At 36.7% G+C, this 27,433-nt stretch overlaps 1 protein-coding gene across 1 annotated transcript; it reads left to right on the top strand.

Moving 5' to 3' along the window:
• Positions 1-18,866: 18,866 nt before the first annotated feature.
• On the top strand, positions 18,867-20,385 carry LOC145029847 (uncharacterized). Its single transcript, XM_078978302.1, has 4 exons — positions 18,867-18,992; positions 19,053-19,433; positions 19,497-19,701; positions 19,775-20,385. The coding sequence occupies exons 1-4, from the start codon at positions 18,867-18,869 to the stop codon at positions 20,383-20,385; spliced, it is 1,323 nt and encodes a 440-aa protein (XP_078834428.1).
• The last annotated feature ends 7,048 nt before the right edge of the window (positions 20,386-27,433 follow it).

The following is a 27,433-nucleotide window of genomic DNA, read 5'->3' as shown; positions in this document are numbered from 1 at the left end:
AGGTAGTTAGTACAGCAGTAGTTCCTATAAAACAAAACTACAGTACTGCAATGATTTACACATTACATTTTGGTGATAACTATACTTAAACTTTAATGTACAAACTATATTTTGTTAAAAGATAGTTACACATGGGAAATTACACACTTTTACATCAAATGAGCATACAAAACAGTTAAGCCTTGGTAGAAGGCTACTTTAACAGAAAATATAAGTTTCTCTGAGAGATTCAAACTTTTACAAACACTTACATACATTTACAACTCATACTTGCGACAGGTTCAAACGTTTTGATAACAAAGACCGACACTAAAACACTTATGAATTCACCAGCTTAATGCTGATAAACTCTTTCAAAATAACTTGTATTCTCAGGTCATCAGTAGGCAGGTACCGATGCCAGCTTTTGAGAAGATGGAGCGCATTTCAAGACTCATCATATTATTTTGATTCGCATTATATTTTTGGTGTCTAAAACTATAAAGAACACGCTTGTATTAAAACTTTATATTTAATGCAATGGATGATGTTGTTTGCTTATTTACATTTACTGTGTTGTGATACTTTACATGACGTCCTCCGCCCCAGAACGTTTCCGCCGTTCTTGGTTTTGGGGTGTGACACTCCTGGAGGGAGTTGAGGATTTTGTGGTGTTCTGTGATGCATCAATCACCTTCTTAGGGGCGGGCCTCATGTAGAGAGGACGAGTGATAGCCTACGCATCGTGGCAGCTGAAGCCGTATAAGACGAGATCCCGTACACATGATCTGGAGCTAGGAGTGGTGGTATTCGCTCTCAAGATTTGGAGGAATTACCTTTATGGGGTCCTTTATACCATTTATACGGATCACAAGAGCTTAAGACATATCATGGACCAGCCGAACCTGAAGATGAGGCAACACAGGTGGCAGGACGTAGTCAAGGACTACGATTGTGAGATCCTTTACCACCCTGGTAATCGAATGTGGTTGCGGACGCGTTGAGGCGCAAGTCAACTGGGTCTTCCACCCCAGCAAGGTGTATCAGGATAGTGGTGGACTCCCTGCTGGTGAGTTCAATCAGAGATGCCCAGGTCGAGGTCATACGACTAAAGAACTGGAAGCTGGAAAGGATCAAGGGAGAACACGATCAGTTTGTTCAGGATATCTGGGGGGTTATTGACCCGATGTGGCCGAGTTTGGGTTCTGATGACTAGTGGAGTCAAGCAGAAAGTGATGAAGGAGGCTCATAAGTCTCATTTTTTCCATACACCTGGGGGCCACCAAAATGTACCGAGACTTGAGTTCGAGTTACTGGTGGCCATGTATGAAGCGAGAAATCGATTAGTATGTCGAGAGGTGCTTGACCTTTAGGATTGTCAAGGCCGAGCATCAGACGCTACATGGTAAGTTGCAACCTCTAGAGATCACCATGTGGATGAGGGATCAAATCACGATAGACTTCATCACGAAGCTGCCAAGGACGTAGAAAGGGTTCGATGCTATATGGGTCATCATGGATTGATTGACCAAGAGTGCTCATTTATTGGCGATACGGGAGATTTCTTCGGCCGAGAGGTTGGCTGGCATATATGTGCACGAGATTGCTCCCCACGGGATTCCGGTCTCCATTGTCTCAAACCGAGATGTCGGATTTACCTCCCGTTTCTGACAGAAGTTCCACGAGGAACTGGGCACACGTTGGCACTTTAGCACAACGTTTCATCCGTAGACAGACGATCAGAGTGAGCAGATCATTCAAACCCTCGAGGATATGTTGAGGGCGTGTGTCATTGATTTCGGTGGGGGGTTGGGATTCCCACTACCTCTTGCATGGTTTTCTTACAACAACAACTACCATTGTACTATTGGTGCCCTGCCGTTTGGTTACTGTATGGGTGCATATGCCGCACCCCGGTTTGTTAGGGTTAGGTTGGACACCAAGTGATGGGGGGTGATGGAGGTAGTCCTGCAAACTACGGAGAAGATCCAGAAGATTAGGTAGCGATTACAGACCGCTCAAAGTCGACAGAAGAGTTACGCCGATAGACGCTGATCCGAGTTAGAGTTTTAGGTGGATGATATGGTGCTCCTGAAGGTCTCGCCCTAGAAGGGTGTGATTCGGTTCAGGAAGCAGGGGAAATTGGGTCCCTGATACATTGGGTCATTCATGGTTATTACCAGGTTTGGCAATGTGGCATACAGGTTAGTGTTTCAGAAGGAGCTTAGTCGAAATCCACAACACTTTCCATGTTTCGCAATTGCGTAAGTGCATTGTGGATCAGGGGGTACTGGTGCCATTGGATGATATTCAGGTAGATGAGTGCCTGAATTACATGGAGAGGCCAGTGGCCATACTTAAGAAGAAGACGAAATTTTTGCGGAATAAGGAAATACCTTTGGTGAAGTTACAGTGGGAGCATCGGAAGGGATCTCAGTGGATAGGGGAGACGAGGCAGAAATGCGTGAGCATTACCCAACATTTTTCATTGCACCGGACTTCGTGGGTGAAGTCTAATTCAAGTGGGGGAGAGTTCTAACGCCCTAATTCTCAGATATTGATTTAAATAAAAATTCTTTGTTTCCAAGGTCTACTTGACGAGTTGGTATCCCTACTCGTCGAGTAGCAGCGGGTTGGTCTACGTGTTTTAGTGGCCTACTCGCCGAGTCCAAGAAGGGACTCGACGAGTAGGAGCTGGTAGATGAAACCCGAAATCTTGGGGTTTTGCACCCTATTTAAAGAAGCACCAGCCTCCTTTGGCCTCTCTACAGTCCATTGAGAGTCCATAAAAGCCCTAACTCGAGTGTGTGTTTGTGTGTGTGTATTCTTTGGAGGTTTAAACTTGCAGTGCTAGTGTATGCTGGCCATACATAACGCTGGAACCTATAGACTTTCAAATATCCGATCCTACCCTGAGGTCAAATTAAACATTCTCAGGCTATAAGATCTTAATTATATATAGTCGTGATGCATAAACAAATAACTATAGTAATGATGTCAATCTCATATAAGGAAAACCCTAGGCTAGCAGGCATCATGTAATCAGGCACTTCTGCAACTCCTGAAATTCCCTAGCCTATTACTAGTATGTTGTTCTAACATATCACATAATCAAATAGCTGTATCGTATTTTGGGATCTACTTACTGGCTCCAGCTAATGGTACACCTTATATCCTCCTTCACTTATTTTGAAAACCGTTTTAGAAATCATTTGAAAACCTTTCCCAGATTTGAGACTGCATTCACACGAATGTTCCTCCAATTCACTCAAACTAAGGCTCTGATACCAACTTGTAACACCCATAAAAATTCAAGCTACTTTAAACTTTTAAAACATTTCAAATCCATTAAACATTACAAACTTGTTTTCAAAATGTATCATATCATAGTATCCCAAAAACAACTCATAAAAAGTGAGGAGATGTACAATTACGCCTTTGCCTTGCCCTGATCCCCTAAAGTACCTGAAACAATAAACTAAAACTGTAAGCCCAAAAGCTTAGTGAGTTCCCCCATAAAACCGATACACATACAGTCCACATAACCATGTCAGCAACATCATAACATAACAAACTGAATAGAATGCAATGCTTCCACAGCTTTACAGACTGGATTACCCCCTGGGCCCACAATGTGAGTCTAGATTGCCTTGTGGGCCCATAACTCACATATGGCTTGCCATCGAGCCCAAAGTACGAGTCTCCCTTAGCCCGTAACTGGAATGATCCCGGGTTTGTTGGTTACCGTACGAAGCAGTCCCGCCTCAACCCATCCCACATGACATATCAACATATAACATAACCACTGAGCATGCAGATAATCATATAACACAGGTAGTCATACAGATCTACCAACCTGGCATAACCACTGAGCATGTAGATAATCATATATCAACACAGGTAGCCCTATAGATCTACCTAACTGGCATAACCACTAAGCATGCAACATTAACTTCATACTCAACATACTAACACAGCTAGGATAACATATTCAATTGGTCAGCCTTGGTTCCTTAGACCCCTTATTATAGTGAGGATAACTTACCTTGCAAATGTCGGCTCGGTAACTAAACTTCAATTCTCAGATCACGGCCACAAACTCCACTACCTATTATTAGAATAGAACCATACTCATAAGTTCTCAACCTTTCAAAAATCCCCATAAGTCAACTAGTCAACCCCTAGTCAAAGTCAAAGTCAACAGTCAAGGTCAACAGTCCATGTTGACCCTTACTCATTGAGTACCCTCAGCTACTCGCCGAGTTCCTCGAGATACTCATCCACTCGTCGAGTCCCCGGAGTGACTCGTTGAGTTCCTAAGGTCCGCGATCGAAACCCTAAGGCCACTTGTTGAGTTTTCTTCTTGCAACTCGATAGGTTCACACGCATTCATCAATTTGGGGAAACATTAACTGACTCACCGAGTTGTTCATCCAACTCGTCGAGTTCAATGCCTATCTTCATATGACTCGCCGAGTCGGCCATGCGATTCGCTGAGTCCCTCCAGCTCTTTAACCATGCAGACACTTTTTTAGCCATGTAAAGGCCTCAAATTTCTGATCCAACTTCGTTAGGCATGCTTATCATGTAAAGTTGCAAACTTTACGTGCATGCAAGGCTTTAAGACCCTAAAATGGTACAACTAAGCTTGCAATGAAGTCACATCCTTGAGAGAAGTCTCATACTAAACAAGGTTGATGGCTTTATGAATCTAGAAGCCAAGGGGAGTCCAAATCTGAAGTTACAACTTTCGATCTTGGCTTAAACAAAAGAATCATTTCCTAAACTCATGCAGAAAAGGCTTTAGGAGAAAAGGAGCCAAGGGAAAAATGATCTAAAACCTTGAAGAGAGCCCTTTCTGATGCAAACTTGAAACCCACAAATTCTTGCTTCAACTAGCTTGCTTCCCAAGTGATTCCTTCACCAAAACTTCCCTCCAAGCTTAAACCTACAAAGAATACACACACTCGATTTAGGGCCTTTCTAGACTCTCAATGGACGGTGTAGAGGCCAAAAGAGTCTGGTGCTTCTTTAAATAGGGTGAAAACCCCGGGATTTAGGGTTTTATCTGCCACCTCCTACTTGTCAAGTCCCTTCTTGGCTCGGCGAGTAGGCCACTAATACACGAGGACCAACCCGCTGCTACACGTTAAGTAGACCTTGGTAACAAAAGAATTCTTATTTAAATCAATACCTGAGAATCGGGGCATTATATATATATATACACTATGATTTTAAGTTAGGTATTAGGTTTGTATTAGCTTACTTAACATGGTTTTCCAGATATATACTTACATGTAAGCTAATTGATCATGCTCTCAAAGCTTTTAAAGTTCTATGGTCTAAATTTAAGTTGTGAATCCACTTATACATAGTTAATATTTAATCTTTTCTTTGAAAAAGTTTTTTCTTACATTGACTTGAAATAATAGGTTGTTACAGATTTAGTCTTATACATATAGTAAATATGAAACATTTAATTTTATATATAGTATAAGGTGTATTTTAAACTTTTCAAAATACTTGGGTTTTTGAATTTTAAATTTCGAAATTAAAAATTTAATTTTAATTTAAAATTAAAATCAACTGATTTAATAATTATCTGTTAATTAAACATTTAATTAATTTATTAAATCAATTCATGATTATCCAACTAAATTAATTAAAATAATTTAATCCTAATACGCTCCCCTAATTTTCAAAAATCATGGGAGGGATAAAACAAAATTTATAATTATCCAATTAATCAAGTAAATAGATAATTACCAAATATAGGATAACCCTACCGAAATCCTAGGATTTTCAAAAATGGCTTATCTTGGGGAGGAAGGCAAGGATTTCATTCCTTTCCATTTTTTAAATCAAAAGGGTTAAGGAAACCATATTTCGAAAATTATAGGGCAAGGGAAATTATTGAAACACTTTCCTAATTTTCGAAACATAGGGTTCTAGAAACCCTTAAATTCAAAAATCCCTTAGTCCAAAAGTGTTTAATTATCATAAAACCTAATTGATCAAATTCAAACAGTTGGAATCCATCCAATAGAAAACACATCAAGGCTCTGATACGACTGATGGGTTTTGAGAATACCAAACAAAAATCTATGTGTCCATGCAACCCTAATTATTAATCTATGTTTTCTATAATTGAGCATATAACTTTTGAACATCAAGTGGAAAACCTGGGAAGCATATACTAATTTCAAAATTAATATTTAGGTTAGAATACATAGCTTTCATTATTATTGAAGAATAGACATCAAACACCACGAATGTTGTGCCCCTAGTAGATAACACCCAACACTAGCAAGAGGATAAGAGAGGAGAGAAGAGAGGGGAGTTTGAAAATTTCGGCTATTACTCTAGGGTTTCAAGTAGCCAAACTTCCTATTGTTAGAGGCTTATTTATGAGGATGCTCTGGATAACCATAATCTAAATATAATATTAATATTTCAAATTGGTAATTATCCAACCCTTTATCTATCCACATGAAATAATCTAGAAACACTAGATTATCAATATGAAAGTTGTCCACCTCTTTCCCTAACATGGTTCTGGAACCTCTTGCAAAACTATTGAACAATTTCACTTTAGCCCCTGCACTTTTAATTAATTCTTTTAATCGCAAAACTAATTCTAATTATTTATTGCTTAAATATTAATTAAATATTGGTATTTAAAAATAATATACTATACTCATTATATATTAACAAATTGTTAGATAATTGATTTTATAATTTATATGATTAATAAATTAATATGAAATCAATTACAATTGATTAATTATTAATAGAATTAAATAATAGTGTAAGGGGTGAATTGTAATTGTTTAATAGTTGAACAAAAGAGACAATTCTAGAACCATCCAATGGAGGATAGTTTTGGGAGCTCTTCTAGGGTTTCCAAAAACCACCTAGATGCTAATAAAAAAATGATTTGAATTGTTATTAAAACCATTATTTAATTAATTCAAATCTTCATTTGCCTACAAGTTACCCAAACTATAAATAGGACCACTTGGCTTGCAATTTTCATTCATGACATTACGTTCAAGTATATGAATGAAATTTCACTCATATGTGCTCTCTCCTCCTCTTTCTAGGGTTTTTGGTTTTGGGTGTGAGCTATTAAAGGCATCATCCTTTTGGTCCTAGCTTTCCAAGCTCTTCAAAGGAAGGATTGAAGTGATTTGTTTACTACGACAAATCAAATGTATGTAACCCTAATTCATGCATTATATTTTCATTATATTAGGGTTCATCTCGTTTTATTATTCATAGTGTGTTGCATTCAAAGTGTTATTACATAGATCCTCTAGGTTGCATTTGCCTTTAAGTGTTAAGTGAAATTCCGCAAGCACATACTTCTTGTAACCTATAAAATCCATCAGATTCACCTAAAGGAGGACGAAGGGTGAGTGAACAGGTGATACATGGAAATAGCATAAGGACTAAGGAGAGTCGGCGGTTTTAGTTCTTTCCGATGAAAATAGGATAAGATAAACTAATTTCTTCCCAATGAGAAATTGGGTAACACGATATGATTTTTAGGGTTTTATTCTTCTAATGCCTAGATAGGAGAAGAAGAGGTTTGATAACGAAATAGGAGAGGTGAAATTTTACTAAACAGGATATCATGATCACTCATCTTCAATGGAATTATGCAAGAATTGTTGATTAAATCTCGTGCAATCGATAAGTGGTTTGTAAAAACAAAAACTTTTGGGACTCATTAGGCTATTTTCTTTGTTTTCTTTGCACTATAAACTAATAAATAGAACAAGATTTGACCCAACTAGTCAAGAGTGGCAAGATTTTGGTCTTCCAAAAAGTTTTGTTATACTATGCCTCGTGGATTGAGTTAGAAAAGTCACCAAAGTAGTAGACTAAATAAGTAAAGACTTCTTAATTACTTGCAATCTCGAAACTCATGCAAAAAGAAGAACCAAGCAATGCATATGATCACAAATTCCTACACATACCAATAAAAACTTACCAACAAGTGACACGTTATCAAAGAAAATAAAACTAAAAATGCAAAAAATAATAATGAATAATTAAATAAAATAAATCAATTGAAAACTTGATGTGTACTTTAATGCACTAGTTTTTTTTATTGTAGTTCCTAGTCTATCGCATCTACATGTAGTAAACCTGATAGAGTAGAATATTGTTTTGATAAGCAATGGTGTCGAACTCGAGGGAAATGGTAATGAATTAGTATTATAATTTTTTTTAATTATTGGTTATACTAATAAATGAAAGCAATAGAAAAGGGGGTTTTATAAAATCTCAAACAAATCTGTAACTAAACTACTAGATAAACTGATTGGAAACCAGTCACTTTGCGTAATTTGGTCTAGTTTCGATTACATATCACAATCACGATCAACCTCATTAATAGTGCAATTGATTTATTAGTTGGCTAGCAAATTATACTGTAACTAGTTATATTGATTAGGTGTCAAACTTCTAATAATTAATAAACAACTAACAAAATGAATATGGAATTCATGAACACTTAATCTATTTAATACATTCGAATTATGAATGATATATATATATATATATATATATATATATATATATATATATATATATATATATATATATATATATATAGTGATTTCTTATAAATGGTCTTGGCAATTAATGGAAGCATAACATGGATATCTAAGCTCTCTAACATAGCCAAAGTCATATATTAACATTACTTAACCCTAGGAATTGGTCAATCTATAATCCTAATAGTAATGGTCATAAAGTAATTAAGATTCAAGTTAATGTATTTAGATTGGTCCTGTAAACTACACAACACTCAACACTAGGAAATAAAAATAAAAAAATTTAACATGATAGGTGATGACAAATCAAACACAATTAATAACCAAACTAATAAAACACAAAATCATTGAAATCAACACATAAAATCGAGTTTCATCTACTCCAAACAAAAAAACAACATGTTTTAACATTTGAATTCAGAAAGTTGAAACACAAATAGAAACAATTGGAATTCTAATCATGGCCAGAACAACAAACTGAATGATTTATGTCATGAATCAGCTCTCGAATCCTTCGAATCTTCACCCCATATCAGTTTAATGGTCCTCTGCCCGCCTTCCAGATCCTCAAAATGGATTCTCTGAGGTTTATTTTCGTATGCAACGAATTAGGTGTGAAGATGTGTTATTAGGGTTAATTTCCAGATCTATTTATAGGTGCCAAGACTGCCACCACGTGGAGAAAGGCTTGACACGCCGTGAGAGATGGTTTCTTTGCATCCATGAAATTTCCTAATTTTGCAACACTGTGGGAATGGCTTTTCCAGAATGTAGGAATTGGGAATTAGACTCTGGCATAAACATGAGAGTCGTCAAAATTTTGTCTAGTTTCCATAAAATCTTGAATATCATTAATCAAAGTTACGAGTCATGAGATACGATTAAAACATTGACGAAGGGTCAAGTTGTCCAGCAACATCGTTTTGTGTCTTTTTACCTCCTTTCTCTTCCTTTTTAATTCCATGCTTGCTTTTTTACTATAATTTAACATTTGAAAACATATTAAGTATAATATATCTTAAAATATAAATATAAAATCTTAATCAAATATAACAAGATAATGGCGTAATATACATAGTTAAATAAGACCACATCACATATTTATCTTATTCACACTCAGTTCGTTATGACCGTGAAGGTAGGAATAACATTCTTCTTCTTAGTCATTTACCAAAATAATGGTATGACGTATATAGAAAACAAAATAATCAACTACTTGTTCCTTAGTAACCATGTGACCTTTCCTGATCCATGCGCGAGTCATGTACTTCCGATAATATAGGCTTCTACTACTTTTCATACCTACTCATACTTATCCCAAGAAATGCATCGCAGTTCTCCAGGTCACCGTACAAGAAAATCGCATTTCATCTTAACACACTGAATAGTATATACATAACTAGCAATTTTATAACTTGTTGAAAACAATTACAATGTTATTTAAGTTCATCATCTATACCTCTTAAATTAGGCTAGATAACATAATATTATTTATATGACTACTTCGTATCTTGGACTCTGGATAACCAACTCCCTATTCTTGATCTCCTGCAGCAACATCCGCTTCATGAATGATCATCTAGAATACTCTCGCCTTTGGCTTCGGTGGCACATTCGACTTTGTAGCTTTCTTTTTCTTTGGACAATCATTCTTGAGATCCCATGTTGCTCCATAATTTAATGGGTGTCTATTTCACCCACCTCCTTATTACGTGGTGGAGCATCGTTAGCCGAATGGGTTTGATAGGACATAAAAGATTAAAAGTATAATATATAAAGTACTAGAACATTCTTTTAAGATCCCACTCTAGTTACTTTAAGAAAATTGTGAGATTATATGCTAATCCAAGAAAACACACATCATTTCTTTATGAGGCGTTAGTGGAGTATGTGAGGCTAACCGATACACTAATGTGGGACTTTAAAGATGAAATGATGAAATAAATCATGTTTATAATTTTTTATGGAGTGTGTGTGGTTAACTGACACATAAATAAGATATTATAAATCGATAGAGGGTGTTTGAGAGGTTTACATGGTTATTCACATCTTAATTGTGATCTTCAGCATCTTATTCATAATTGTTAAGAGCATAATCTGAGAATAAACAAACCATTGACAAGATTCAATGAACCTTAAAATATCTATGAGTTTCATGTGATTGAAATTGGTTAAACGTTTCTACCTACCTAAAATAGTCTTTGTGGTATGACTATAGCATCCCTCTTCATATTACAAAATCAAAATAAGGATCTTAGCCTTAATTTAAATTTTGGGTTAATAATTATGGATTAAAATCAACTAAATTAATTTCTCTCTTCGCCTAACTTTTAGATATCTTTTGAATACAGAAATGGTCTTCCTCGTTCTTATGGAAATGGTTTTCCTCAAGTATTTTGAAAATTTTCATAAGTGCAAGTCATGTTTTTATAATTTAGAATTTGATTAAATAGTTTTAATTTTGAAATGTTAAATTAAGAACCTTGGTATTATGAATAGTTTAAAATACTTCTTCATGGATTTTATTAAATAATTATTTAAGTGTTTTAATTAAAGGACAATTAATAATTCCATAGATAGGTTTAAATTTAATAAAGTTAAAAGATTAATTTATTAAAAGATTAAACCACTTAGTATTTTAAATGTGTAAAATACACCCTTATACTATATAAAATTAAAAGTCTAATATATTATATATGTATAAGTAAAAATTTTGTCTTACCGTTAGTAGGTCTCATTCATGAAGCTAATCTATAAGGGGTGTTTAAGGAAGCGACCTATAAAATGGCCGCCATTGGGTATCTACTATTACCCACCGTACCCTTAACTAATGGAGGGTCATTAGCCGAACGGGTAGGATAGGTCACAAACTCTCATTATAAGTATAATGAAATACAAAATAACTAAACACTTTTATGAATTCCCAAATCTTAGCTACTTTAGGAAAATGTGAATTTGATGCTAACCCATGAAATTTCTAATTGCACCTTATTGGTCGTTAGTGGAGCGTGTATGGTTAACCGACACACTAATATGGGACTAATGAAGGATGGCAATGGGTAGCTTGTAGATTATCAAAAATCAATGTTGCGTGTGTGGTTAACTGGCACATTGATTAGGTGATACATGACTCCGAGAGTACCAAGATACGTTGCATGGTTATTTACACCTTGTTTGTGATCCTCGGTATCCCACTCACAAACATGAAGGGAATAATCAAGATTAAACATGCCATTGAAATCTTCAATGAATCTCAAAAGATCTAGGAGTTTCATTTAAAACCTAATTAGTTTAAAATTTCGTTTTCGTGGTGGAATTGGTAAATCGTCATTTACCTACCGACAAATAATTTATAACTGGATTACGACATCCCTCTTCCGAATTGTGAATTATTGTGTTGGATCCTAGCCTTAATATTTCATTTGGGTGTTATATTGAGGATTAAATAAACTAACTTGAATAATTCCCTTTGTAGATGTCTAGTCTTGAAAACTATGGTCTTCCTTATCCTTTTGGAAAAAGCTTTCGTCATGAAGATGATATTCCACATGATAATCAAGGTGGAAGATCAATCTCTTCTTTGTGCTTCGGTGGAACTTCTCTTCCTCTACCTCCTCCAATAATTCTCCCTGACCTACATTTTCATTGACTTGAAAACTGCAAGGTGAATCAACCCCTATTGGTAAGCAAACATCGAGAATGAAGTCATGTGTGTGCATACGTTCTAAAATAAAGTTGCACATTGATAGACTGGGAATGTTGGGAGTCGACTTGGTTCTTCGATCGCTTCCAGATTCATATAGTCAATTGGTTAGAGACTACTATATAACAGACCACGACATGATCCTTATTGATCTGACATATTTGCTAATGGTTGTTGAATCAACAAAGATTTGGCGCACTAGTAAAGCAAAATTGATTGGAAGATCTATATCCCAAATTTCCATGGACAATAACAATGGCAACATTGGAAGTCCAGAAACTTTTTCTCTTCCCAATGGAAAGGGATCAACCAAGGTCAAACCGTTTGACCAAATGGTATAGAGAAAGTGTAATGCCCGTTGAAACATCCAAATTTTTTAGCCAAATTTAAACTTTTCCAACCATTAAAAACCAAATAGTGTTATACAAATTGTTTTCAGAATATTATTCATCAGAGTGTCCCAAAAAACAAAATCATAAGGATGGGGAGCGGTACGGTCACGCCTTTGCTTTGCCACGATCTCCTGATGTACATGAAACAATAAATTGAAACTGTAAGCTCGATAGCTTAGTGAGTTACCCCCAAAATACCAATACCACACTGATAGTACCATATCAATAACAATTAACAACAACATGCATAGTGGGCCTCCTGATTGGACCGCCTTGCAAGGCGTACAGTCTATCTGGATTTATCCCAAGCTATCACACCCCGCTAAAGCGGAAACACGAGGCATGGCAGTATAAAGGGTTTCATAGCAAAACTTAAAAGGCAACACCAACCACAATATTAAAATTCATTACAAATTTACAATAAGTTTGCACAACTTTTTAAAAGGAATTGGAATGTATTTAAAAGTCAACACATGCAAATGCTCCTACAAGTGTTGTGTCTCTACGTGCCTCTTACTAGATGATTCCTAAAAAAGCATGTAAAACGAGTGTCAACTATAAAAATAGTTGGTGAGTACTCACTGATTTAAAAATAATATTAGTTTTATGAATTGAACTCAAAGTTCTGATAAGAGTTTCCATAAATGAAAATGTATTCCAAAATGAGTAAATAAGTTTGCATAAATAAAGTTTGTTGTCATCATGAGAAATGAAGTATGTTGCCCAAATGAGATGCAACGTTCCTATTCTCATGGGAAATAAAGTTTCCATAAATAGAAATATATTGCAAAAACGAGTAAATAAGTTTGCATAAACAAAGTTCGTTGTCATCATGAGAGATAAAATATGTTGCCAAAATGAGATGCAACATTCATATTCTCATGGGAAATATAGTTTCCATAAATAGAAATATATTGCAAAAATGAGTAAATAAGTTTGCATAAACAAAATTCGTTGTCACCATGAGAGATAAAGTATGTTGCCAAAATGAGATGGAACGTTCATATTCTCACGGGAAATAAAATTTGTTGCTAAAACGAGATACAAGGTTCGTATGTGAATAATGATTATACCGTGAGTTCACAACCCAAGCCTACAGACCGAGGGTGCCCTCTTCTATGTATATTGCTAACATAGGGAAATATGGTAAAATACACTCAAGCGAATAGTGCGAGTGAGGAGTTGTCTACTTCCTAATAGCGTTATCCATAATAATCATAGGCTCAAATGAGTTAATAAGTTGTGTGAACTTATTCCAAGGACTTAAACGCGATAAGGCCTCATGAATTAACAATAGCATACACATACATAGCAACATATAACAACAAAGTTTGATACAAGTCAAATTAAATACAATGAATATAAATAGTTTAGGACATGCTTTTTCACCCCAAAACATAAAAACCGAAAATAACGGGAGTCGTGAATACTCACAATATGCAAAATATAGCAACCAAGTTTATACGAGTCAAATACATACAATGAATATAAATAGTTTAGGACATGCTTTTTCACCCCAAAACATTTAAAAACCAAAAATAAGGGGGTGGTGAATACTCACAATATGCAAAATATAGCAACCAAGTTTATACGATTCAAATAAATACAATGAATATAAATAGTTTAGGACATTCTTTTCCACCCCAAAACATTTAAAAACCAAAAATAGGGGAGTGGTGAATACTCACAATGCATTAATATGATGCAAATGGTGCCTTGAACTACGTTCCACATGTACCACTACCGATTCCTACAATAATGGTATTCGCTAGTGAGTCTCTAATCGAAATCTAACACTAGTATACTTACTACTACAATAGAATTATGACAATATTGTGTCAAACTTTAATATTGATAAGTTGCAAAAAATTTTCTGTCGAAATTAAATTTCAAAGAACCAATTGTTATATAACAATTTAAGTAGAAAATTCTCATTATTGAAATGTTAATATTTAACATTTTAAGAGGTGTTTCAATGATTAAATATTGAAAACTAAATCAATTTAGTTCTAAACTTTCCAAAACTTTGCATTTTAGTTTTAATTGAAGTCAAAGACATTAAGATAAATTTTCTTGAATTTTTGATTTGTCTAACTATTTTTCACCATTTAATTCCTTGAATAATCATAAAATCGTGGAAAAAAATTAAATTAACATGAAAAATTCTTATAATTTTTGTGCAGCTGTTTTACAGTGTAAATAATCTGGGAACATTGTTAGTATGTGTTTTCAAAAAGTTTAACACAGTTTTTCTAATTTTTGTGTATTTATTCTATAAAAATAGAAATAAATAGATAACAGTTTCAAAAATTGACCAAATTATTTTTATAAGTTTTATTACACATACATAAGCTGGAAAAAATAAAAAAATGGATTTCTAAACTGGTTAACCCAATTTTAAGATTTTTGTGCATTTAAGTGTATTAAATATTGGGAAAATATAATAAAAACAGCATACAAAAGAGAAAAATCATCAAAATTTTATATAGCATCCTAATACATTATAAGAATTTCTGGTAAATTTTCATGACTTTTGGATGAGCAAAACTATTTTTTTCTGTTTTTAATCCATTATAAACACAAAAATCATGGAAAAATAGATATACATTTTAAAAAATTTCCAATGTATTTTTCTGAGTGTTAAACATATGGTACAAGATGCGAAAAACAAGAAATAATATTTTTGCATTCCCTAAAGTGGTTTTATGATTTATTGGAGGTAAATAAAACGAGAATTAAAAACCATACTGGACAGTAACAAAAATCAATGAAACATCGTCAAAGATGTTTATTGACATAAAGGGTCATCCACAAATATTTCCAGAACTTATTTACAAGTATAAGTATTTTATATGCTTTAACACTCTATTTGCTTGTTATTTTCATGTAAAAATAAAGAAAATATATATTGAGCTAAAACCTTTCTGAATGCATCTTCAAACATTTTAATAACAATGAAATTTTTTTTCTTATTTTTGATGTCGAAAAACATGCCTAAAGCCTCAAACAATTATAGAGAAAACTTGATTCTTGTGATTTTTGTAAAGATTAATGATGTCAATTTGAGAATTTTTGCAACATGTTCCAAAAACGTTTGAATCAAGATATTTCTATACCCATTAATACATGATGTTAAGTGCTCAAATTAATTTTTGAATAATTTTTAATGATGAATAAGTCCTTTGAACATGCAACACAAAACAAATGTTCATAAGGAAAGTGCTGTTTGAGCAACAGTTTTGTAAAAATTATTAAAAATCGAAATATTGGAATTTTCCAGTAAGGTCAAATGGGTTTGAAAGCTACCTCAAAATATTATATTTTAGAAAAAGAATCACAAACTTTGATTAAGAAATGAGTGAGATATTGCAGTTTAAAGTTAGGTAAAAAAATTTGGCAGATTGCATGCATGATGATTGGTTAGAAACGTGAGTTTTCATCATTTCCTTGAGTAAATCTTTTGAAATATTTTAAATATATCATGATAAACTCATATTTTAGTCATGTTTTCAGAGATCAAAAGATTAAAACTTATCAAAATGTATACATGCATTTATGAACAAATTTTTTGTTTATCAAAAACTCTTAACTTGAGTTTGACGTTTTAATCCTTAAAATCGATTTTTGCACTAAGATCATGAACATGCGACCTTGTTTATCATACATGCATGGTGTTAAAACACATACATGATGTTCTAAAAACCATTTTAACAAAAAAAAACAAGTTTGAAGAAGATGAAGAAGTAGAAAGTGTAAGAAAAATAGCAAAACTTGAAGGAAAAGTGAAGTAGAAATCGATTTTACATTCAAGAACACCACAAGATGATGAAGATTTCGAGTTTGACGAGTATGATTTGGTTTGTTTTCTAGAAAATTCCGTGGTTCTTAGAGGGAGGAAGAGATAATGGAGTGGTGTTTGGAGAAAAAAATTAGAGAGAAGGTAAAGAGAGTTTTCTAGAGAGAGAAAGAAGAGATATGTGTGTGTGTTGGAGAATGAGAGTGTGAGAGAGATATCGGGAGAGAGAGATACAAATTTTTGAGTATAATACCCCTTTCTCATTTATTTTCTTTTATAAAATTTAGACAAAATTGCAAATTTGGTCCCTGTGGTATGTCAAAATTAGCATGTTTGGTCTAAAATGGGTTTGGCTTGCAAGGATGGTCCAATAGTTTCTATTTGTTGCGAGTTAAGTCCAATGGCTTAACAGTCGTTACCAAGCTCCTGTTAATTTACCCATGCCCCTCTCACTTAAGGGTATTTTAGTCCATTCATCCCTATAACCGTTCCCACTAAAGCTCAATAAAAGCAGTTCGTCTCCTCAATAAAGTAGATCGTCGTTGTTTAACCAAGCTCAATAAAAGCCCTAGACACAAAACCAGTTCTGTTAGTTAAGCTACGATTTGTAGAGATTATCGGTGGATGAACATACCAATGTGGCACGTAAGATTGTTAAACACACCCTTCAACCCCAAGGTTGTTTATGGTACGTAATCTTCCCTTTTTCATCTTTTAATTTCTTGATTTTTTTATTGAAGTGAGTCCACTTGAGGTGTTTTTTTTTTTCTTGTTTTGAAGATGGAAACCCAACATTGTTTACCATTAAGTTGTACCATGGAGGTGAGTTCACCAAGTACCCTGATGTCTGTTACATTGATGGAATTGTAAACTATGTTGACATGGTAGATATAGATGAGTTTTCAGTTCATGAGCTCGATGCAATCATGAAGGGGTTTAGATATGGGTTTCCTCCTGTTATATACTACCATTTTCTTGTGCCTGGTGAAGACTTCCACTTTGCTCTTCTCCTTTTAGGGAATGATCAAGATGTTGAAAACTTTTCTCAATATGCCAGTGAGCACAAAGTGATGAAGGTATACACAAAACATCGTGAAACACGACTACTCACCTATTTCTTGAATCCTAAGCCTGTTAACAAGGTTACCCTTGTACAGTTAGATGAACCAGATGAGGATGTGCAACACATTGATGAAGCTCCTGATGACCAATCAAAGGAAATACCTGTGATGACTACACCTACTGATAATTTAGTTGATGTGGTGCCCACTCAAGCAAACCAACCTGAAATCCAAGTCAATGAAATAGTTCAAGTCGTATCCTTGTCACGTGGATATAATAGGAGAAGGGTTATGAGCAAGGATGGAGTGATGGCATCTTGCACTAAGAAAATATATTTCGATGATATTGGTGAGACTGAGTAGATAGCCAAAGACTTTGTTGAGGCAGCTACTGATTTTGATGTTGGACTCTACCAACAAATACTACAAAGCAATGTTGATGGAGTCATTGGCACTAACATGCATGATGTCAATGAACCTTAGATGGATGAAGAAAACCAAACTCAGATGGATGAAGAAAACCATGCTAAGATGGATGAAGTAAACCAATCTCAGATGAATGACTTTTGGGATTTTAACTATCAAACTGATGCTTTTGTCCAAGATGGAAGTGAAAACCAACCTCAGTCTAACGTGGATAGTAGTGGAAAAGAAAATGTAAGTGAGGTTGAAAGTAAAGAAAGAAGTGAAACAGAGCAGGAAGATGATAGTGATGATAGTGATTATTGGGTGGATGAAGATAATATAATTGAAGATGTTGAAGTTGATATGAGGGATTTTAACATGAGCATTGATACAGAAGTAGAGTTCTTGGATAAAAGGGCTAGGAATCCTAGAAAACATGAGAGTGATGAAGAAGCAGATGAGTTAGATGTCATTGACAATGATGCTTTTGATTCCATGGATGAGGATTCTGATCATGACAGCAAGAGAAGAGCAGTTTTGAAACAACTAAGTAAGGAAAAAGTTTTGTTCTTTAGGTGAGGTTCATAAGTGTCATTTTAAAATAGGTCAAAAGTATAACAATAAGCAAGAGTTGAAAGAGAAAATCAAAATGCATGCATTGGAAACAAAAAAGAATATTGCCTTTAAAAAAATGACAAATCCAGATTGAGGGTCATATGTAATGGAGTTGTTGCATTTAATAATGATGTGGTTGGTGGACCTACCCAAACTGAAAAAAGTAAAGAAAAGGACAAACAAGATGGGACAAGTTAGGAAAAATCAGATTCTTCTTGTCCTTGGATGTTACATGCCTCGAGGTCTACAGATGCAAGCAGTTGGTACATTAAAACATATGAAGACAAACACACTTGTATGAATACAAGGAAGGTGAGAGCTGCAACAACAAAGTTTATGTCCAAAAAAATGATGGATCAGGTAGAATCCAACCCTACTATCCCAGTTAAAGCTCTCCAAGAACAATTACAGAAGAAGTATGGAGTGGGTTTCTCAATTCATAAAGTTTTTAGAGCTAAATCATATGCAAAAAAGATTGTAGTGGGTGATTACAAAAAATAGTATGAAGTTCTGAGAGACTATATCCTTGAGTTGCAGTCAACCAATCCTGATACCACAATCAAATTAGAACATGGAGATGTTTCAGAATCTAATTTGGTAAATTGCACTTCAAGATGTTTCAAAAGAATATATGTTTGTCTATGGGGGATGAAGAAGGGATTCAAAGCTTGTTTAAGAGATTTCGATGGGGCTCATATGAAAGGCCCTTATCCAGGCGAGATCTTAACTGCAGTTGGATTAGATTCCAACAATGGCATATACCCACTTGCATATGCCATTGTAGACATATACCTACTTGCATATGGCATTGTAGAGATTGAAAACTGTGAATCTTGGAAGTGGTTCCCTGAATGTCTTGGTGATGACTTGGATCTACATGCTATTTCTAATTTCACTTTTGTTAGTGACAAACAAAAGGTAATGGTTGTTTATATATGATTTTTAATGTTTATTTGTTAATCATGTGTAATTTGTTGCCAGGGTTTGCTACAAGCAGTTAGTCAACTGTTCCCATGTGTTGAGCATAGGTTCTGTCTCGGGCATATACATGACAACATGCAGAAACAATGGAGAACTAAGGAATATGAAGATCACCTTTGGGATTGTGCCACAGCTACAACAGTGCCAGAGTTTAACCATTACATGCACCTTTTAAACAACCTTTGTGAGGTGTTTAATGGAAACAGTGCTAGAGTTTAACAATTATAGTGCCAGAGTTTAACCATTACAGTGCCAAATTTTAACCCTTTTATATACAGGGAGAGAAAACATAGACATGTTGTTAAACAACCTTTGTGAGGTGTTTAATGGCAAGCTGGTTGATAGGAGAGACAAACCAATTATGAGCTGCTTGGAGTTTATTAGGGAATATATGATGAAGAGGATATGCAATCTCCTCAAGGTGCAAAAAAAGTGTGTAGGCCCACTCACCCCAACAGCAACAAAGATCATGGAGAAGAATGAAGCAGTTGCTACTCTGTACATTGCAGAATGGTGTGGTGATGAAAAATACCAAGTCAAAGGCCCATGGAATGATCAACATGTTGTTGATATGCATGAAAGGGTATGCAGCTGCAGGATATGGGAATTAAGAGGTATCCCTTGCAGATATGTGATTTCTGTGTTGTATAACAAAGCAGATCATGGTGAGTGTGTACACGAGCTCCATACTTATGTCCACAAGGTGCACTGGCTACAAACTTGGAAAACTGCATATGGGTACAAGGTGGAACCAATTAAAGGTCGGGCACTATGGCCTAGAAGTGAGTGTCCAATGCAGATCACACCTCCCCCACACCGTAATCAACCTGGGAGACCCAAGAGGAAGAGAAGGAAATACATGGAGGAGAAAAGTCAAAGCAGGAGTTAAAGTCAGAGTCAAAGGTCAGATGTTGTTCCTAGTGAGATTCATGGTCATGGTCCACATGGTAGTGGGAAACTAACAAGAAAGTTTGTTAGTGTGACTTGTAGTAAGTGTGGAAACAAAGGGCACAACTCCAGGACTTGCAAAGGTCAGGGAGGGACTTCATGGTCTATGTTGGTTTTATCTTTTGGTTTGACTTTATGAACAAGTTTGGTTTGATTCCTAGATGCAGGATGTCTTTTGTTGCAATAACACTGTTTTCAATTAACTTATGACATGTATTTTGAAGATGGTAATATGTATTATGTCTTCAGTATGCTTTTGTGTTAACTACTTATGGATGTATTATATGTTATATTTAGAAGGTTATGTATAACAATAGAACAAATCCATAATTGGTCAATAGAAACCAAATTTTCACTACCATTACTATGCATTACAATAATGTTCCACATTAGCAAAAAAACTACTTAAACCAGACACATATACCCCTATCCTATTACAAAAGATAACCACAATCAACCTGTGGACTTACAACAAGAACACCAACACAACAACAACAAAAAAATCCAACTATAGACTAGGTAATATTTCAACATAGTTGCTTCTTCTTTAATCTTCTCCATTGCTTTTTCATGCTTGCTTGCTTGTTCTTTTATATCATCCATTGCTTTTTGTAGCTTATTGATTGTCCTCAGCAACCCTGGTATTATAACTTTGGAACGAGCACACATGGGTTCATCATACCACCCAATAAACCCACATGATGAATTCTTGAAAAAAAAAAGAAACATTAGATCATAAGGGAGCAGTCGTCAAAATAAAGTGTAACATACTTACCGGGTCAGGACATCCCCAAAATCGGAGCCCTGGGTTGTTATCTGTCCATGATGTCCGAACTATCGCCCACCTTTTGCAGAAGCACATCACCATTGTCGATGGAGAAGATGAAATCACAGGGGGGTGATCGATGGAGAAGATGAAATCAGAGAGGGAGTGATAGTTAGGGCTTATTGCTGGAGACGAGAATAGAGACGTTGTAGTCTCTTTATGGACTAAATAACAATAAAATAATAAAGGGGCTAAATGAATAGACTAAAATACCCTTAAGTGAGAGGGGCATGGATAATTTAACGGGAGCTTGGTAACGGCTATTAAGCCATTGGACTAAACTCGCAACAAATAGAAACTATTGGACCATCCTTGCAAGTCAAACCCATTTTGGACCAAACATTCTAGTTTTGACATAACACGGGGACCAAATTTGCACTTTCGTCTAAAATTTAAGTTCTTTTATAAAATATCTAAATTTTTATATAAAATGTGCACTAAAATCAAGTTTTTATTCATCAAACCTCAATTTTTGATTTACAAATGAAGGGTAAATGTTAATGAGTTAAATTTTATTTTCCTTGAATGCATTTTTATAATTTTAATTATTATAAGATCATATTATGAGGTTCATAACTATTTTTATAGAATTTTTAAGGTTAAATTTCATAAATTTAGGTTTTTAGGGCATTTAGGGTTGTTGAGAATTTGTAAATCTTTGGATATCAAAATCAATAGAATCTTTGAGACATAAATTTATCTTATGTTGTTATAACTCTTTTATAGTTATAATAATATTTGTAACTTATTTTATCGGCTTATTGGCATTCTATGTAGAGATTCTGAGATTCAAGCGAAATTGAGGAATCAAGTATACTAGTCATAGTCTTTAACTTTGACTTAAGTTGCTATGAGACTTTGACCTAATTTCTACTTCTAGGTCAAGTGCATGATATGTGTATATGATTCATAAAAAGGTTTTCGAGTCAAAGAGTGACCGAAATATGGATAGTCACTACAGTTAAGTAGTAGTAGAATTCACGTATTAATGTGAAATCTAGGTACACTATCCTTCAATTCTACCTGTTTCCGAGTTTCTAGTAGGTTATAACTTAGCTTCTAGTCACTAAGTCTAGTATGTGGCGTGCCTATATGTGAAACTATCTTTACTTAAATCTAGAACCGACTTGAATTTTGATGGTTGTCACACAAGCCTTCGGTGTGACTAGGCCGTCATACAGGATCCCAACCTATCCAGACCACCTATCGGGTATGTTGGCCTTCAGCACAAAGCATGACCACCTCAACCCCACCAAATCATTAATAATGTACACATAAATAACATATTCTAGCATATATATCAGGTATAACTATCTCACAGATCATCAATCATAGCAATCTCATATACTAGAATACCGACCTAACCAGGTCACCAACATACCAATATATCGAATCATCATATCATAACACCATTCTGCCTATCCTGATATCGAACTTAATAGATCATAATCATATACATCATACTATAACCAGAAACAATGGAAACGAATACCCCGTGTCGATCAACAATCTCCCGAACATACACATCAGCCAATTTCTCGGCCGAAGAACCTTCTCGAACAGCCAAGAAGTGAGCACTCTTGGTCAATCGATCAACGATAACCCATATATCATCAAATCCATTCACCATATTTGGCAACTTAGTAATGAAATCCATCGATATTTTCTCCTATTTCCACATGGAAATCTCCAAGGGTTGTAACAGACCATGCGGTCTCTGATGCTCGGCATTGACCATCCGACAAGTCAGGCACCTCTCGACATACTCAACGATTTCTCGCTTCGTACACGACCACCAGTAATTCAAACTCAAGTCTCTGAACATCTTGGTGAGCCTTGGGTGAATGGATAAATGAGACTTATGAGCCTCCTCTAAAACGGTCTATCTGACTCCCCCATACATCGGGACCCATACACGACCATAACGGGTCATCAATCCCCGTCCATCCTACACAAATTGGTTGCTTTCACCCTTAATCATTTCCTTCTTCCAATGCTCTGGTCCCATACCCTCAACTTGTGCATCCCTGAGCAAACTCGCAATTGGAGGATCCATGGCTATCCTCATACATCTTGCTGGGGTAGAAGACCCCACTACTTAGCGGCTCAAGGCGTCTGCTGCCACATTCGCTTTACCAGGGTGGTAAAGGATCTCACAATCATAGTCCTTGACTACATCCAACCACCTGTGCTGCCTCGTGTTCAGGTTGGGCTGGTCCATGATGTGCCTCAAACTCTTTTGATCCGAATATATGGTACAATGGACCTCATATAGATAATGTCTCCATCAATTGAGGGAAAAAACCACCGCCTTGAACTCCAAATCATGAGTAGGATACCTAGTCTCATGCGGCTTCAACTGTCGTGATGCATATGTAATCACCCATCCCCTCTGCATGAGGACCACTCCCAACCCTGTGATGGATGCATCACAGAATACCACAAAGTCTTCAACTCCTTTAGGGAGGGTCAACACTGGAGCTTCACATAAACGCTGCTTGAGGGTCTCAAACGTCCTATGTTGCTCGGGGTCCCACCATAAATCCACCCCATTCCTCGTCAGACGAGTGAGAGGTATCACAATCTTGGAAAAATCTTGTATAAACCTCCGGTAGTACCCTGCCAATCCCAAGAAGCTTCTGATATCTGAGGGAGATTTCGGAATCTCCCACTGCATAACCGCCTCGATTTTGGTTGGATCGACCAAAATCCCCTCCTGGTTAATGAGGTGTCCAAGGAACTGGACCTCTCGCAACCAAAACTCACACTTCGAGAACTTGGCATCAAGTTGTTCTCGCCTCAAAACTCCTAATAACTCCCGTAGGTGCTCATCGTGCTGATCCCTGGTCTTGGAATACACTAATATATCATCTATGAATATGATAACCGAGCGATCGAGCATCGGCCTACACTTCGAGAACTTGGCATCAAGTTGTTCTCCACGTCTTCCTCTCTCACCCTGACTTGGTGATATCCAGACCTCAAGTTAATCTTGGAAAACAAAGATGCACCCTCCAACTGATCGAAGAGATCATCTATCCTTGGGATTGGATAACGGTTTTTCTCCGCTAACTTGTTCAACTCCCTATAATCGATGCACATCCAGTGTGAACCGTCCTTCTTCCTGACGAAAAGGATCGATGATCCCCATGGAGAACTACTCGGACGAATAAACTGCTTACCCAGCAGCTCCTACAACTGAGATGAAAACTCCTGCATCTCTGGTGGTTACCAACGGTACGACGCCTTAGCGATAGGGGCCACACCCGGCAAAAGATCAATCCTGAACTCAACCTGTCTCTCCGGAGGCACTGTAGATAACTCCTCCGAAAACACGTCAGCAAATTCTCTAACCATCGGGACCTCTGAAACTGAAGTTTGGTCCCTATCCCACGTATCCACCGCATACGCTAAGTAATCGAAGCCCCTGTGCTGATTATACTATCGAGCCCGGGCTGCTGAACAAAACCCTGATCCTACTCTAGTCCCCTCTCCATATACCACCAGTTGTCCCCTACTTGGGGTTCGAACTACAAGCCACTGCCCTTCAAAATCGATCATGGTGCCAAGACGACTGAGCCAATGTATCCTCATAATCACAAATACTTCCCCCCAAGGGAATAGGAATCAAATCTATCGGGAAGGATACCCCAAAAATCTTTAATTCATATCCCCTGTAGACCGAAGAAGCATAAACCCCGTGTTCGTTGGCGATAGAAACTCGCAACGGAAAATCAAGCTCATCTACTGGCACACTGAACTCCCTACTGAAAGTCTGAGATACAAACGACTGAGTCGCCCTTGAGTAGAATAAAACCAATGCAGGAAAGGAGTATACTAAAAATGTACCTAAACATAGGTATAAAAGATAAGCATAACATAGATATAAGGACTGAAATAAGAGATAGAAACATACCGGCAACCACATCCGGTGCTACCTAGGCCTCCTCGGTCGAGAGCTGGAAAGCACGCCCCTGAGCCTTCGGAGGCTCCGCCTTGACCGGCCTCCCCTCTACAATCCTCAAAGTAGCTGGTGTTGAAACCTACGCCAGTTTGGCGGCGACCTGCGGATAGTTGGTCTTCACATGACCAACCTGATGACAGTGATAACATATCTGCATATCTGCTGGAGGGGCGGACTGGCGATAGAACCTAGCATAGTGCCCCTCCTTGCCACATTTTTGGCACCCACCACCTGCTCGACAAACCCTTGAATGACCCCTTCCACACTTTCCACAAGTGCGACTCTATTGACCCCCGATCCTAGAATTAGCGGTCTTAGACCGCTTCGGTGCCGGATGAGATTGTGTTGGAACCTGATGCCGCTCCTTTAATTGCAGCTCTAAATCCAACTCACGCCACCTAGTGGCTTCATGAAAATCCAATAGAGTATCACAATGTTGCATGGCAACAAACAAACGGATATCGGTCTTGAGCATGCTCAAATAAGAAGTCATCTGAGACTGCTCGGAAGCAAACTCCAGGCAAAACATAGCCCTCTCTGTGACCATGTAGGTGATCTCCATTACCGACTCTCCATCCTATTTTAAAGTCAAAAACTCATGAGCAAGGCGCTCCCACTCCACACGTGGTACGTAGCGAGAGTAAAACATATCCCTAAACCGCTCCCAAGTAATAGCAGCTCTCTAATCATTAGTGTACGACCCAATCATCAGTCTCCTCCAGTACGTGGCCCCAAGTCTCAGCAGGTTCAGGGCACACTTGACCTTCTGATCAATAGGACATAAGCACATGAATAAACAACCCTCCATGCCAGATAACCACCTCATAGCCCTGATCGTATCCCGGGTACCATCTAATGTCGAGGGCTTTGTATTACCGAAGTCCCAGTACTGAAAAGACCGGTTGGCTCCTCCTCCACCCCCTGTCGCGGTTACAGCCGATGTGGCTGCAACAGAGGCCATCTCTACTAAGGCTACATCACGCTCATCAAAGTACTCGACCATAGTGGTCTTAATTAACCCAAACATCTTTGGTAGATGCCCTCGAAACCTCGTGGCAATCTCATCATGCAGGATCTCCCGAATCCTGGCATCCAACTCCTTTCTCCCTATCTACACCTCTGGCTCAGGTGCTACAGGCACACCATGACCCCCGTTTCCTGATCCTGATCCTAATCCTAACCCAGATCCAGTCGTAAAATGTCTCGTCATCACCATACTGTAAATATACCAAAGGCGTCAGATAAACAACATAATATCGAGAGACCAATTCTCACAAACTCTAGGGGTTGTGAATTCCTTGATACGCATATGGGTCCTGTGCTTTTAGTAGTACGGGCCCATACCTTGCACACCTACCCATATTTGTCCCAAGTATCATTACAAACCCTAATAATGTAGATAATCATAATGAACTCTCCATCCTCACTTCTAGAGGAGAACTAAATGTCTCATTACTGATCTATTGACTCTTCATAACTCTGCCATCCGTGAAACTTTCATCAACCCTATAGCACTAGTGTATGCTAACCATACATAACGCTAGACCTCATAGACTTTCGAATATCCAACGAGGCCCTAAGGATAAGACCTAGTCTAACCTTCTCAGGCTATAAGATCTTAATTATATATAGCTGAGATACACACACCAGAAACCACAATAATGATATCAATCTCATATAAATAAAACCCTAGTCGGCATCATGTAATCAGGCAATTTATATCATGCAATCCCTGAAAATACCTAGCCTAGTACTAGCATGTTGTTTTAACATATCATAATATCAAATAACTGTATGGTATTTTGGGGTCTACTTACTGGCTCCGACTAATCGTACAATTCGCATCCTCCATCCATTATTTTCAAAACCATTTATATTTATTCTGAAAATTCCCTTGATTTGAGATTGGAATCACACGAGTGTTTCTCGAATTCACTCAAACCAAGACTCTGATATCAACTTGTAACATCCAAAATTTTAAGCCAAATTTAAACTTTTCCAACCATTAAAAACCAAATAGTGTTATACAAATTGTTTTCAAAATGTTATTCATCAGAGTGTCCTAAAAATAAAATCATAAAGATAAGTAGCGGTATGGTCACGCCTTTGGCTTGCCACGATCTCCTGATGTACCTGAAACAATAAATTGAAACTATAAGCTCAAGAGCTTAGTCAGTTACCCCCAAAATACCAATACCA

The sequence above is a fragment of the Lactuca saligna genome, chromosome 2 (genome assembly GCF_052625555.1).
Source record: "Lactuca saligna cultivar CGN05327 chromosome 2, ASM5262555v1, whole genome shotgun sequence".
Lineage (NCBI taxonomy): Eukaryota > Viridiplantae > Streptophyta > Magnoliopsida > Asterales > Asteraceae > Lactuca > Lactuca saligna.
This window is presented reverse-complemented; position numbering and strand designations above follow the sequence as displayed.

What these genes read in the sequence shown, in the direction of transcription:
- LOC145029847 (XM_078978302.1), top strand. Translation starts at nt 18,867, where the DNA reads ATGGATCAGGTAGAATCCAACCCTACTATCCCAGTTAAAGCTCTCCAA. An exon ending in AATCATATGCAAAAAAGATT is followed by an intron (nt 18,993 to 19,052) that starts GTAGTGGGTGAT and finishes CTTGAGTTGCAG; the next exon opens with TCAACCAATCCTGATACCAC. An exon ending in TGAGGTGTTTAATGGAAACA is followed by an intron (nt 19,702 to 19,774) that starts GTGCTAGAGTTT and finishes TTTTATATACAG; the next exon opens with GGAGAGAAAACATAGACATG.